General features: G+C 32.5%; 1 protein-coding gene across 1 annotated transcript in view; it reads right to left on the reverse strand.

Annotated features, from left to right (window-relative positions):
* LRRIQ1 (leucine rich repeats and IQ motif containing 1) overlaps positions 1-12,954 on the reverse strand; it is a 202,637-nt gene that overhangs the window by 9,176 nt on the left and 180,507 nt on the right. The window contains 2 exon segments of the mRNA XM_064590239.1: positions 2,077-2,137; positions 4,722-4,854. Of these exon segments, the coding sequence (XP_064446309.1) occupies positions 2,077-2,137; positions 4,722-4,854 (194 nt within the window).

A 12,954-nucleotide genomic window follows, 5' to 3' on the forward strand; every position in this document is an offset into this window, starting at 1 on the left:
TTATTCCTTTGTAGATAATCTTTCAATTAACTATGTCTCTCTTTTATGGTGTCCAGTCCATTGTTTATTTCAATTGTAATATTTTATATAGACAGAATTTATAGTAGGCTTATTTGCATATCCATAATGATTCTAATTAGAATTTGATCATTTTTATTTTATAATTTTCTATCCTTTTATTATGGGTGTTTTGCTTATGTCTCAGAGGAAAAGTGGCAGCAATTGCAGATTTTCTTTTTAAATTTTACTTTCAGTTATGGCCTGGTCCCAGGTGTGCAATTGTCTGCCTCCAGTTTCCCAACACATTGCTGAGACTCTGGGCATTCAATTAGTCCAGTATCTTTTTGACATAAGTCCTTAATCCCTTCTCTTATCTCCATTTAAAAAAAAAAAATGGAAATAAACAAACATACAAACAAAAAACTATTTCTGTTCTACTACCATTTACTTTGTTTTTGTATTCACCTGTACCTCTTCAATATCAAAAAAGCACTTATCATTGCTATGCATTTGTCATATATTTGAATATAGTATAATACAGTGGGATAAAGAAGAAGGAGATTAATCTCAGAGCATTAATCCCATAGAACCATTTTTTTTTTTTTTAAGTAAGCTCCATGCCCAGCATAGAGCCCAATACAGGGCTTGAACTCATGACCCTGAGATCAAGACCTGAGCTAAGATCAAGAGTCGATGCTTAACCAACTGAGCCACCCAGCCGCCCCTCTCATAGAACCATTTCAATTAGAAATCTATGCAGTCTGTTTTCATTCATTTTTAGAAGTATAATCATTCAATGTTAGTATCAGTTTCTTTATCCTGGCATTCTTTGGGACTTTTATATTGCCCATTTTGCTCCAAAGTGGCAACTCAACACTCTGTGTGCAATTGTTAGTAATATGCATGGTGTTCATAGCTTGAAGTATCAATTTTCCTAGGGCAATCTACATGCCACTCTGCCAGATGAGTCTGTATTAAAATGCAAGGAAATATTTGCTTAATGATTATTTCAAACCTGTGCATAGATTCTATAAATATTTTCATAAACACATTAATTTTCGCTATTGCCCTAATTTTGCTCTCTTTTCAGATAAACACATTATTTTAGCTATTGCCCTAATTTTGCTCCTTTTCAGGAAAACTCTTTGAATGAATTGTTCATGAGAATCCTGAATATAACTGCTCTGGATACCATCATACTAGATGCATTAGAAAGTGCATTGTCTTTTTATGCTAAATTCTACTTGGCAAGCTAAATTATAATCAGTTTTCTTGGTGAATGTAGAATCTGAGCAAGGAGTATTAATTGGTTGATATAAATGGAAGGTGTCATAAAGTTAGGGTCACCTGAGGCATCCATTTTCACCTGCCAAGGAGGCCGTACACTTCTGTCATTGGTTAGGGTACCCTTTCCTCTGGAAATTTCTGGAAACACATTGAAAATTTCTTGTTTTGTGGGCTCCATTTCTCTAGACTCCACATTTGCCATTCTCCTTCTGTTAACATAGTCTTCCTTCTAATAGCACATAGTACAATTGACTTTAGCAACGCACATATAGTTATACTATCTAGAGTCTTACACTCTGGTCACCATGTTTAGAACTTGGTTGTTCCTAAAGCTTCAATAATTTACACTTCATTACTTAGAGGTTGAGTTCACAATTACTTGTTAATTTTTATCTGCTTTGATTTTCTAACTTGTGAGAGTATATTTCTCTCAGTATCCTACTCTTTTAAAATATTCAAGTAAATAAGTTCATTATGCAATTCCTGTTCAGAGTCATGTTATTTTAAAATGGTAGCATGTTAATATTTTTAAATCTACCATATAGAATCAATATTTTAAAGTAATATCAGATTTTTGTTTTGTAATATCAGATTTTAAAGTTATATTGCAAGTCAAGAAAACATGTTGTTATAACAGGTTATTATTTTAATATATAGTATTTTGAGATTACCCCAAATAGAGTTGTGATATTTTCATAATTTACACTAATTATGGTCATATTTTAAAGTGCCATTTACTGAGGACCAGCGTGTGCAACATTTTTCTGTAACTTTAAACACATTTCTTACCACAAGCTGAACTCTTCCACCATTAAGTACATCTGGATCTAACTCAGGCAAGAAGTGATTGCTGCATAGTGACAAAAACAAAAATTATATTATTATATAAATGTAGAGGAAGAATATGAAAGAAATGCCCAGTGAAAAGTTTGGGAAAAATTAGTAATCTACAAAATGGAAATAATAGTTTTATTAAATTAGAGTATAGGCAAAGATATATACAAATTTACATATTTTCATAGTCATTTGAAAATTCACTTCGACATAAAATTTAAATTTCTAAATAACACTTTAATGCCACTCTTCTTTGCCAAACAGAAATACATATAGAGAGCAAAAATTTGAAAGTACCAATGATAGTTAATAAATTGTAGATCATAAAAATATTTTATTTACATTTACTTATATATCTTACTTGTCTTATGAGAAAATCAAAGCTTCCTATTTTTAAAACACCTATAGTGTGTTAAAGCATTATACTAATGCTCACCATTAATTTCTGTTTAAAACTAGAACACTGACATTTGGCTTTTTAAGAATTTCTGTTCTTGAAAATATTTTTTCTTAAAATATCACTACTTATTCCTTTATATATTTTCAAAAGATAAAGTGCATGAACAATTGCCTGTTGTGTCTTATGCTTAAATATAACTTATTTAGGAGTAAGGGATATTATCAAAGGTTTAAGTATATCTAAAATGCATCCTGAAACAATTTGCTTATATTTTTCACATTATCTATCCTAATGCTTTTTTTAAATCTCCGAACAAGACCTCTTATATCTGCTTAAAATAGATGGTAAACTATTGGTTATATCATATTTGTTTATAGTTCTAAGAATGTCATCTTATGAATTACACTAAATTGATTCATACCAACATAAAAGAAATTGTGCTTGTATTAATTAGAGCACTTAGTAAAATAAAAAGATTCCCAAATGCTGATTGCTTTATTCCTACTTTCTTTGCTCACAATGAAATATGACCAAATAATCCAGATTATAAAATGTTGTTTTAATTTCTCTTTCATTCTTCACTTCCTTTTCCATATTTTAAAAGAAATTACATGGATAGAATTGACCAATATGAAAGTTTCAGTTTATATATATTATAAAAAAGAGATTTCATTTTTTTTTTTTTAGATTTTATTTATTTATTTATTCATGAGAGAGAGAGAGGCAGAGGGAGAAGCAGGCTTCCCGCGGAGCAGGGAGCCCGATGCGGGACTCGATCCCAGGACCCTGGGATCATGACCTGAGCCGAAGGCAGACGCTTAACCATCTGAGCCACCCAGGCGCCCAAGAGATTTCATTTTTTACATATTTTAACCTGCTTCTAAATTAAGTTTTAACCCTCATAATTGTAGGATTTTATTTGTTAGTCATTTAAATATTTATTACATTATATCATATGTATTGGAGGTTATATTTTATAGAATGCCTGGAAACAGTTCCAAAGCATCATCTACATTTAGATTCAATATTTATTTATATATTTTGTAAGTGTTTATAATAGCACTTCTTTATTATTTTATTATTTTTATTTTTTATTATTTTGTGGATATATGTAGCTAAAATGAAAGTCCTAAAAATTTATGTCAAAAATATTATTATTTCTGGACTTTTATTTCCCTAAAACTTTGGTTCAGTGGTTATGGATATATATATGCTTTATACCACATTGCTGTGGGCTGAATTTTGTTTCATCAGAATTGATATGTTGAAGTCCTAATTCTCAATACCTCATAATGTGATGTATTTGGAGATAGAGCCTTAAAAGAGGTAATTGAAGTAAAATAAGGTCATATGGGTAGGCTCTAATCCAATATAACCAGTGTCTTTATAAGAACAGGAGATTAAAACACAGACAACAGAGATGGAAGGATGATTGTGTGAGGGCACAGTGAGAAGGTGGCCCTCTGCAAACGTGAAGATAGACCTCCAAAAAACCAAACTTGCTAACTCCTTAATCTTGAACTTGTAGCCTCCAGAACTGTGAGAAAATACATCGCTGTGGTTCCAGCCACACAATCTATGGCATTTTGCTATGGTGGTAGAAAACTAATACATACATTAATGTAACAAAAATTAACTGATTACCTATTATATTCAAGTTTCCTTATTTGTTACTAAGGGATATAAACATATGATATCCTCAACCTTGTGAGCTTACTTCTATCTTGTGAGATAGATAGATGATATTAACATCTCACTATAAAGGAGAAGAAACTGAAGCATGGAGACATCACTGGGGATTAGTTACATGTCTGGGAAAGTGGCAGCACAGTGTTGAATTACAATTTTAACTGCCATACGTAAATGATAGAAATGACACAAAATAAAATATAACCTCTAATACATATGATATTTATAAACAGTTAATGGACACCATGCATTTTACTTTATAAAGTAGAATCGTTTGTGTGGTTCATCTGTTGGTTTTAAGCATTACAGAAACAGAGTTCTCAAACATTTTAAGGTGAAAAATATAAAGAGTGATTAAATCTATTCTATAGAAGAGGCCTTTTATAAACTGGCAATGGGTGTATTGGCCTTTGACTATAAAGTCATGTTTGTTTTAGCACAATTAACCTAGGTTTCACTTTTCAAGATGTGTTTACAATACAAAAATCTGATTTAAAGGAAATGACCTCACCATTTTATATTTCTGGAATTAGTTGTTTCATGAATCCCAACCTGTGTGTGAAGCCATTGGTATGTGTATTCTTTACTCCTTTCTGATTTTTCATTTGCCTTGTTATCCTTGTAGGTAAGTTCTTCTTCCTTACCTGGGGAAAAAAATGGAAGTTTTATCTGTTATTTAAAGAGATTAAAATTTGGCCAAGTAGTTGTCTAGGCAAACAATTTTATCAAAAGAAAGAAAAAAAAGACTAATTCATGGGAGCTTAATCATCTGTAAAAAAAATGTCAGTCACTTACAGATTAAGTAATCTTCCTGCTTGAGTTTCAAACTCACCTATTTTGAAAAATAAAATGTTTCGATGCAGCCAACATCTAATAGGACTTGCTTTTTTTAGTTTTTAAGTTAAAAATTCAAAGATTTATTTTTGGTAGATAATAGAATTCTAGTATAAAAAGAATATCTGTCCACTAGGATGTCTTTTCAGGCTTATTTTAAAATCTAATTGTTCTTACACTAAACTTATACATACGTAGAATTCATAAATTATGTTGAGTGTATTTGAAACAGAGTTTTAATTTTGTATATAAAACTAAGCTTGGTTTGTGTAAGCTAATACAATATTTTAAACTAGGAATATAATTATATAAGGTTTAGGGAACCTGTTCTTATGCCAGAGTAGCTATTTCAAAAAAGGAGGTGAGGAAGCATAATACAAATGAATATGGGAAATATGCAAGGGGAGAAATTATAAAGGTAAGAATACAAGGTAACAAATATAAAGAAAGAGTAAAGAAAAACAAAAAAATTAAAAATCCAACCCTTATATTTAAATGTAAAATTTAGGGCGCCTGGGTGGCTCAGTTGGTTAAATGTAAAATTTATACATTTGTGTTTTTTTTTTTTAATCTATAGATGTTACTACTATGACAATGCCATGCATTTCAGAATTACACCAAAGACCTGCTGTTTTAGAGCCTTCCTCCATGGACTAGATCTTTTTTGGAGCCATTATCATGTTTAGGGACTTACTAGCTTTGTAGGATTGGCTGACAGTACACCAGAGAAAGGTACCTCTCGAAAACTAACTCATGGTAATCAAACTAACAAGAATCCTATAATTTAAAACCTAATATTTTATATGTTGATTTATTAATTCTTTCACTATAGATCTTTGCACACAGAAAAGTCACCATATATTTGCAAGTTGTTTGGAAAACAAATGAAGCATGGTGCTTCGAATGCTTGGTGCAGTTGCCATACCCAGTCATACCTGTACATAAAAGGTTAGCGTTTGTCATTCTGAATATGTTGGGAGCGATACATCTACCATGTCTCTTTTCCTGAAAAGTTGCTGCTGAAATTAGTAAAATGACTCTAGTTCAAAGAGATATTGTAGCCAGTTCTTAGAAAAACTAAAAATCAGCATGTTTATTTCTCTAGACTCCATGTCACTTAGCAAAGTTAACTTGCTGTTACTTCCCATGCCACCTTATGTTTCTAAAATGGCCACATCTTTTGCATCCTGAGCTTAAGCCAAGCCCTCCATATTTGCTATATTGGAGGAACAATTACTTCACATGCAAGGGCTGACCATTGAATCCATGAGCAGACACCATTCTGGTAAGTGGCCATAGAGGTTATACAGAAACTATAAGAGGGACTCAAACAAAGGGAACATTTGGCGTTGCCACGTCCAGTTACTGCACAGCATTAAGTCTTTTCTCTAGCAGAGTCCCAGCCTTTTATCCACCTTTCTTGGCTGACCAGACCAGATGTTGGCCCCGTAATTGCAGTGATAGAAAAAAGTGAGGACTCAGTGACCACTGATAATCAACTGAGCCCATAGCTAAAAACTTACCTATTCTTGATATGTAAAGAACCCTTTCGTAACAATTATACTTTTAGCTAAAAATAATCTGTCTTTCTGTTTTTTAAAATAATGACAAATACTTGCAATAATCACTTTTTACAGTACTCATTTTGGAAAGTTTTCCTCAACTCTACAATAACACTCCATAAACCTTAAGTGGTTTTACATCAGAGTTCAGCTAAGGTTCTAAACAACAATCCCTGAGTAAAGATGAGAGATTTCACTGTAAAGGTCCAGTTCATATTAACCATTTTAACCCTAAGGCGTAGACTGGTAGATTGGCGTGTGCTCAGTGTAATAAACAGAACAAGCATATTGGTGAAGTTGGCTGGATGTACCTGAAGATACTGTAATTTATATGCTGAAAAAATTGATTCTGTTTTGGCTAAAGCATTTCAGGATTATTCCTGTCATTGAGAAGAGGAAAATTAGATTAACTCTTTTAAACTTGTAGAAGTTCTGTTTTTAGCATCTCACACCGGAAGAATAATGGTGATTTGGATTACTTAATGGATGCTTGTCATTAGTCAGGATGTCCAGTAAAATCATTCTGTTGTAGAAGAGGCACCATTCTACCTGCAGAACTCAAACTGCTTTACTTCCTGTCCTTTACTACTTTTCTGGGTCTTGCTTCATGAATTTCTGGAATCATAACCTAAGAAAAAAAGGTCTTTCCTTTGATTCCTACTGTCCCCTAGTAACTGCTGGCTACATATGCTCCTTTTCTTCAAAACACAAATTTGAGTAATTTTATTTAAACAAATTGTTAAATTTTTTATTATAAAAGGAATACATTCTTATTATAGACAATTTAGAAAAGTAGAGAAAAGTAAAAAGTCAAAAAGAAAAAAAAAAGGAAAGAAAATCCACAAAAATCCCACTATCCAAAAATAACCCCTGGATAATATTTTTTAAGGCATTTCCTCGTAGTTCTTTTTTTAATAGATTTTTGTTGTTGTTGTTGTTTACATAAAATTGTATGTATTCTATACATCCTACTTTTCTGTTAGTACTATAACAAATGTATTCTATGTAATGGAAATCTCATCCTAAACATAATATTAGATGTTATACACTATGATATACCAACTTGTTACATGATAGGTTTCTAATTATCTATTTAATTGATCTGTTTTTCAGGTGGAATTAAAGATAACATCTATAAAACTTTAAATATTTTGAGAAACGATATAATCTATATTGTCAAATAGTTGTAAAAGCTTTCACCAATTTACCATAGACTATTGGAAATTACTCATTTCACTGAGTCCTTGGTCAACACTGGGATATTAAATATTTTTAAGTTCTTGATAATATGACAAAAATGTTGTCTAATGTGGACTTAATTTATACATTTTTACTGCTAGTGAGATTGAATGTTATTCCACGATTACTTATTAATTTTAAACCGAATAGTGTAAAATACTTTCTTGTTTTCCCCAGTTCTGCTGGATCCTAATATTTCTCTTTCTGTTTTTAATTGACCATTCATAATCCTTTATCTATTATCACTGGTGCAAATATTTTCTCTTGCCTATTGTTTGATTTTAGTTTCTATTGTACTTTCAAAAGGAGCAACTTTCTTTCTAGGCATACAAATTTATTGCTAAATATCTTCTAAACTACAAGTTATTTTCCCCTCATAATTTATAGGTTCTTATCTCCCAATTCAATAAACTCATGTAAAATAAGATATAAGTTTTCAGGGACAAATTCTATACTCTTTGAATACTTTCCCTTTCACACTAAAAGATATTGGTTAACAAAATTCTTTTAAGAGAAGTCTACTCCTCGTTTCTACTTCTTCACTTTCCATTCCCACCTTAATTTATTGCAATTGAAATTGTCCTTACTGAGCAGTCTTAATCTAACAAACACATTTATTTCATCTTAATTGACCTCTCTGCTGAATTCAACTACACGGGTCATTTCTTTTGTCTTAAAACTCTCTTTTCTGCAGGACATTGAAACACCAGACTTCCAGTGCTCCCTTTCATGCTTCTTTATAGATTCCTTTAGATGTGTTCCTCATTCTACAAGTATCTAGGACCCCCACACCACCCCACTCTTTGCCTGGCACTGCACTGACTTCTGATGATAGTCAACCAGATAGACATTGCGTATTACTTCATGGGGCTGGCAGCTAAGTATTGCCATCTTCTATTTTATTCCTGTTCTCAAATACAGCTGAACTTCAGAATCACAGCTTGTTTTTACCATCATCATCCTACTAAATCTGTTTTGCCTCCTGAATTCCCAAGTCATCCAGACCAGGTATTCTGGAGTCAGCCTTGGCAGCTCATGCCTTACAGTACCAACATCTAATCAGAAACTAGATCTAGTCTACCTGCTCGGTATGTCACTAATAACTGGCTCCTCCTTTCTATCCCCACTACCCATTTTACTTCAGGCTCCATTTTGAAAGAAGTGAGCAGCCTTGTATATGGTGACGTAAGTGCAAAGGTACCTTTCTGACCTATCACAGTAGAAGAGGCACCCTTTCTCCTAAGCACAGTGCTTTCAACTCTGCTCTGGATCCCAACCTTTTCATAAAATCTAGGATCTCTTATTTATCAGTATTTTCTTTTCTTCCATATTTCCAGTATCTGTCAAAAATGGCTTTTACCTTCCCCTCTAGCTACTCTTCTCTCTCCTTCCCTAATCAGATAAACTTGAAATGGTAGACAAAGACCAGTCTCTGTTGACTTATTACAATTCATGCTCCAGCTCACTGCAAGATGCCTTCTTCTTCATTGTGATGCCTTCACATCAAGATGACTAATACTGCTAAATCCTTAGGACTTTTCGAAGTTACTATCTTACTGACTCCTCTATAATATTATTATACATTGTTGTCCGGTCCTTCCTTCTTAAAAGTCTTATTTCCTTTGGATTTTGTTTCATTACACCTTCTTGTTTTTTCTCTGACCTTTTGTCTAAACCCCAGTCTCCTGCAAGGGCTCCTCTTCCCTTGTCATCCCTTCTGATCTCAGGATTCTTTTTTGGGGTTCGAACCTGGCCCCATTTACTCCTAGGCTATACTTTTCCTGTATGAGGATATTCATTCAATTTCTTCAATCACCTTCATTATTTCCTTCTGAAACATGTATTCATCCAAAGCTTCGACACTTAGACATTCTACAGATAATATATACTGAGTATGTAAAAAAGCTGAACTCATGTATTTTCCTACCTTTTACAAGGTCCCATAATGCTACCACCATTGTCAATATATAAGTCAGAAACCAGAGTCTTATACTGAACCAGCGTTTATCCTCACCCTACAACTGCGTATTTTACCTCCTAAATTCTTTTCAATCTCAAATTTCCTGGATTTCTGTTGCCACTATTTTATGTTAGGCTATCATCATTTCTTCTGAATTACTATAAGAGCCCTCTCACTGTTTTTTTGTTTTTGGTTTTTGGTTTTTTGTTTTGCTTTGCTTTGCTTTGGTCTTGCTTCCATGTACGCATCTCCATACTGCAAATGGCCTAGCTAAAATACAAATCTAATTACACTGCTTCATAGGTTAAACTCCTGGTTCCCCATTGCCTTTGGATAATGTTCAATTTTTTTCTTTTTTTCTTTTTTTTTGCATGGCATATAAGCCATGCATATACATTCAGACACATCTGTTAGGTTCTTGCCTCAGTCACTCAGATATGTTAGAATTACTCAAAATGCTCTCTTTTGCCTATAGGCCTATGCGTCAGATTGCCCACTTTGTCAATGGTGTTTTTTGCTTCATGTCTTCAGGACATGACAGTTTAGAAATTACATTCACTGGGGTAAGTCCTTGATCTTCCAACACTGCATTTATTACTCAAATTAAGTTGGAGATGCCCTCTAAAGTTTCCTATAGAGACTCCATGATAGCATTTATTACATCATATTTTATTTTCCTATTCATGTGTCAGTTTTGCCTACTATAAATAAGCTCTTTAAGGGGTACACAGTAGGATAGTGCTCAAAAATATTTGTGAAATAATGGAATAATTGTCATAGTTGATTAATGGTCTGTCAGTGCCCTGACAAAAGTAGAGCTGGAATTTAGATTTTTAGCATGTAGACAAACCGTTTGGTGCATTGCAGAGGGTAATGCATTCCCATACATAATTAACTTAATCATTATAATAGAAACTTTAGCTCTGAAAGTCATAACTAGTTTGAGATAAAAATTGACAATGAAGGATGGCAAATTAAAAAAAAAAAACTACTACATCATATAAGGCTACTTTATAAAATGTCCACAGTGTACACAGTCCTAGAGGAAAGCAGTTCAGCTTTAAGAAGTTCACTGAAAGAAATGAAGTCTCTTTTGGAATTAATGGAAATATTATTCTTTTCTTCATGAAAAACAAAATAAGTGTTCATTAAACCCATATGCTTCAAATAAATGTTTTCTAAATTACCAGTATAGCATAAATATCCTACATAGAGGGAGATTAAGATTCAATTATCATTTGGGAAATACACAAAAAGCTAATTATTTATATTTTAAATATATATGGCAACCCTCCCATGACTATTTTCCTTTCCTCTAATGGTCTTTCTTAGTAATATAATAAAAACGTATTCTTGGTTTCATGGATAGAGATGAGTTCATCTCCTTACCAAAAGCTTTTGGAGGACATAGTTGCACGATGAGCAAAATGGAAATGTTTTTGGTAACTTTGATAAATGGCTGATTCTATGTATCTCATGCTGGAAACACTAAAAATATGTTTCCATTTTAAAGTATAAGTGGTCTGTACATGTTTATTAAAAGAAGTTATTGCATCATACCTCACAAATAAATCACAAATAAAATTGGAGTTTGGCATAAATGTTACACTAACAGAATTTTAAATTCATTAACATCTGTATAAATACTTGTTGATAGGGTGTTTATGGCTTCTTCCTTAACCAATCCAATCTGTTGCTGGAAAGTTGACAGCATTGGCATGAAACCAGTAACTCTCTAAGATCCATTTGTGTGTGACAAGCAACATTCCTATTCTTTTAAAATATATTTAAATATGTAATTGATCACTAACGAAAGTGACTTCATGAATAAAGAAGAGGATTGTTGTTGCAAAACTTTAAAAACAGAAATTTTGGGAATAGAGCCAACACTGTATGTAAGGGTGAAAGGCTAACAGCAGCACTAATCACTCCTTTACATATTTCACTATGTTTTATGGTAGGGAGGCTAAAAAAAAAAAAAAAGTATTAGAATGAAAAATACTTGCTAGTTTCTGATATTTAAATTAATTCTCAAAATTTGTCCGTTTGGGGGTTGGGTGATACATAAAGTATACGAATGACCTTTAGGAAAGTAAAGGAGAAGTTAGTTACTAAATTGTCTTCTAAAATCTATAGATTTTGCAGATACAATTTTCAATATTATAGAGTGCTATATTTAAGTGAATCCCTCTGGAATAACAGAACCATTCTTTCACAAAGTCTATGTAGTTGTGCATATTAACCAATTATAACAAGTCTTTTGTATTCAACTTATGTATGATTCTACTTGAAAGGATATGTTTTGCCATTTGTATTGGTCAGTTGAATTTAAACTCTTCACTATCTTTATAGTAAAGCACCAAATACTACATAAAGAGTCGTTCTTTAGTTTCTTCTGTGAGAGCCACATAAGTCAAGAAAATTGCAGGTTGTTAAAGTCATGTAGTCATATGTATAGTCATATTAATGTATAATGTGTCTCCATGTTTGCTGTTAACCAGAGCCAGGACAAGGGTAAGTCAAGTGGGGCAAACGAAGTATTTTACCTTAGGCACAAAATTTAAGGAGGTAACAAAAATCTCAGGAATCAAGGTAAATAATATTTTAATGTAATATTTTAAAGTAAAAACTAATGCAAAAATCCTAAACAAAATGTAAAAGTGTTAAATGACAGGATCAGTAACAGTGCTATGCCAAGCTGTTTGGGAACCTGAGATAAAAGGAAAAATAAGTAATACAGATCCTTCACTGTCATGGCATTGGCAGATTTACCCATTTCTAAGTTACAGTAAGTGTTAACAGGATATTACTTTTAGAACTACCCAGTAGTCATTGTCTAAGATTGCATTTTACATTTCCAATGAATCTGGCACACCACTTAATTTTTCACTAGAAAAGGCTCTGGAATTTTGACATAATGAGAAATTAATTCTAGGATAAATTAATTCAGTCTATATTGAAGAGTCTACACTTTAGTCATTTATCTGCCTCGCATCTATCTTGCACGTAATAAGTTGTTTTTTTTCACTTACTGTGTAATGTTGGGCAAATTACCTACCTTCTCTCTGCCTCAGTTTTTTCTCCTAAAATGTATATGCTAATATAAAGTAATAGAACATGTATAATGCCTAACATATATTAAGGATTTA

This window comes from Mirounga angustirostris, unplaced genomic scaffold (assembly GCF_029215605.1).
Source record: "Mirounga angustirostris isolate CCGP_5_RB_7025 unplaced genomic scaffold, mMirAng1.0.hap1 SCAF_5, whole genome shotgun sequence".
Classification (NCBI taxonomy): Eukaryota; Metazoa; Chordata; class Mammalia; order Carnivora; family Phocidae; genus Mirounga; species Mirounga angustirostris.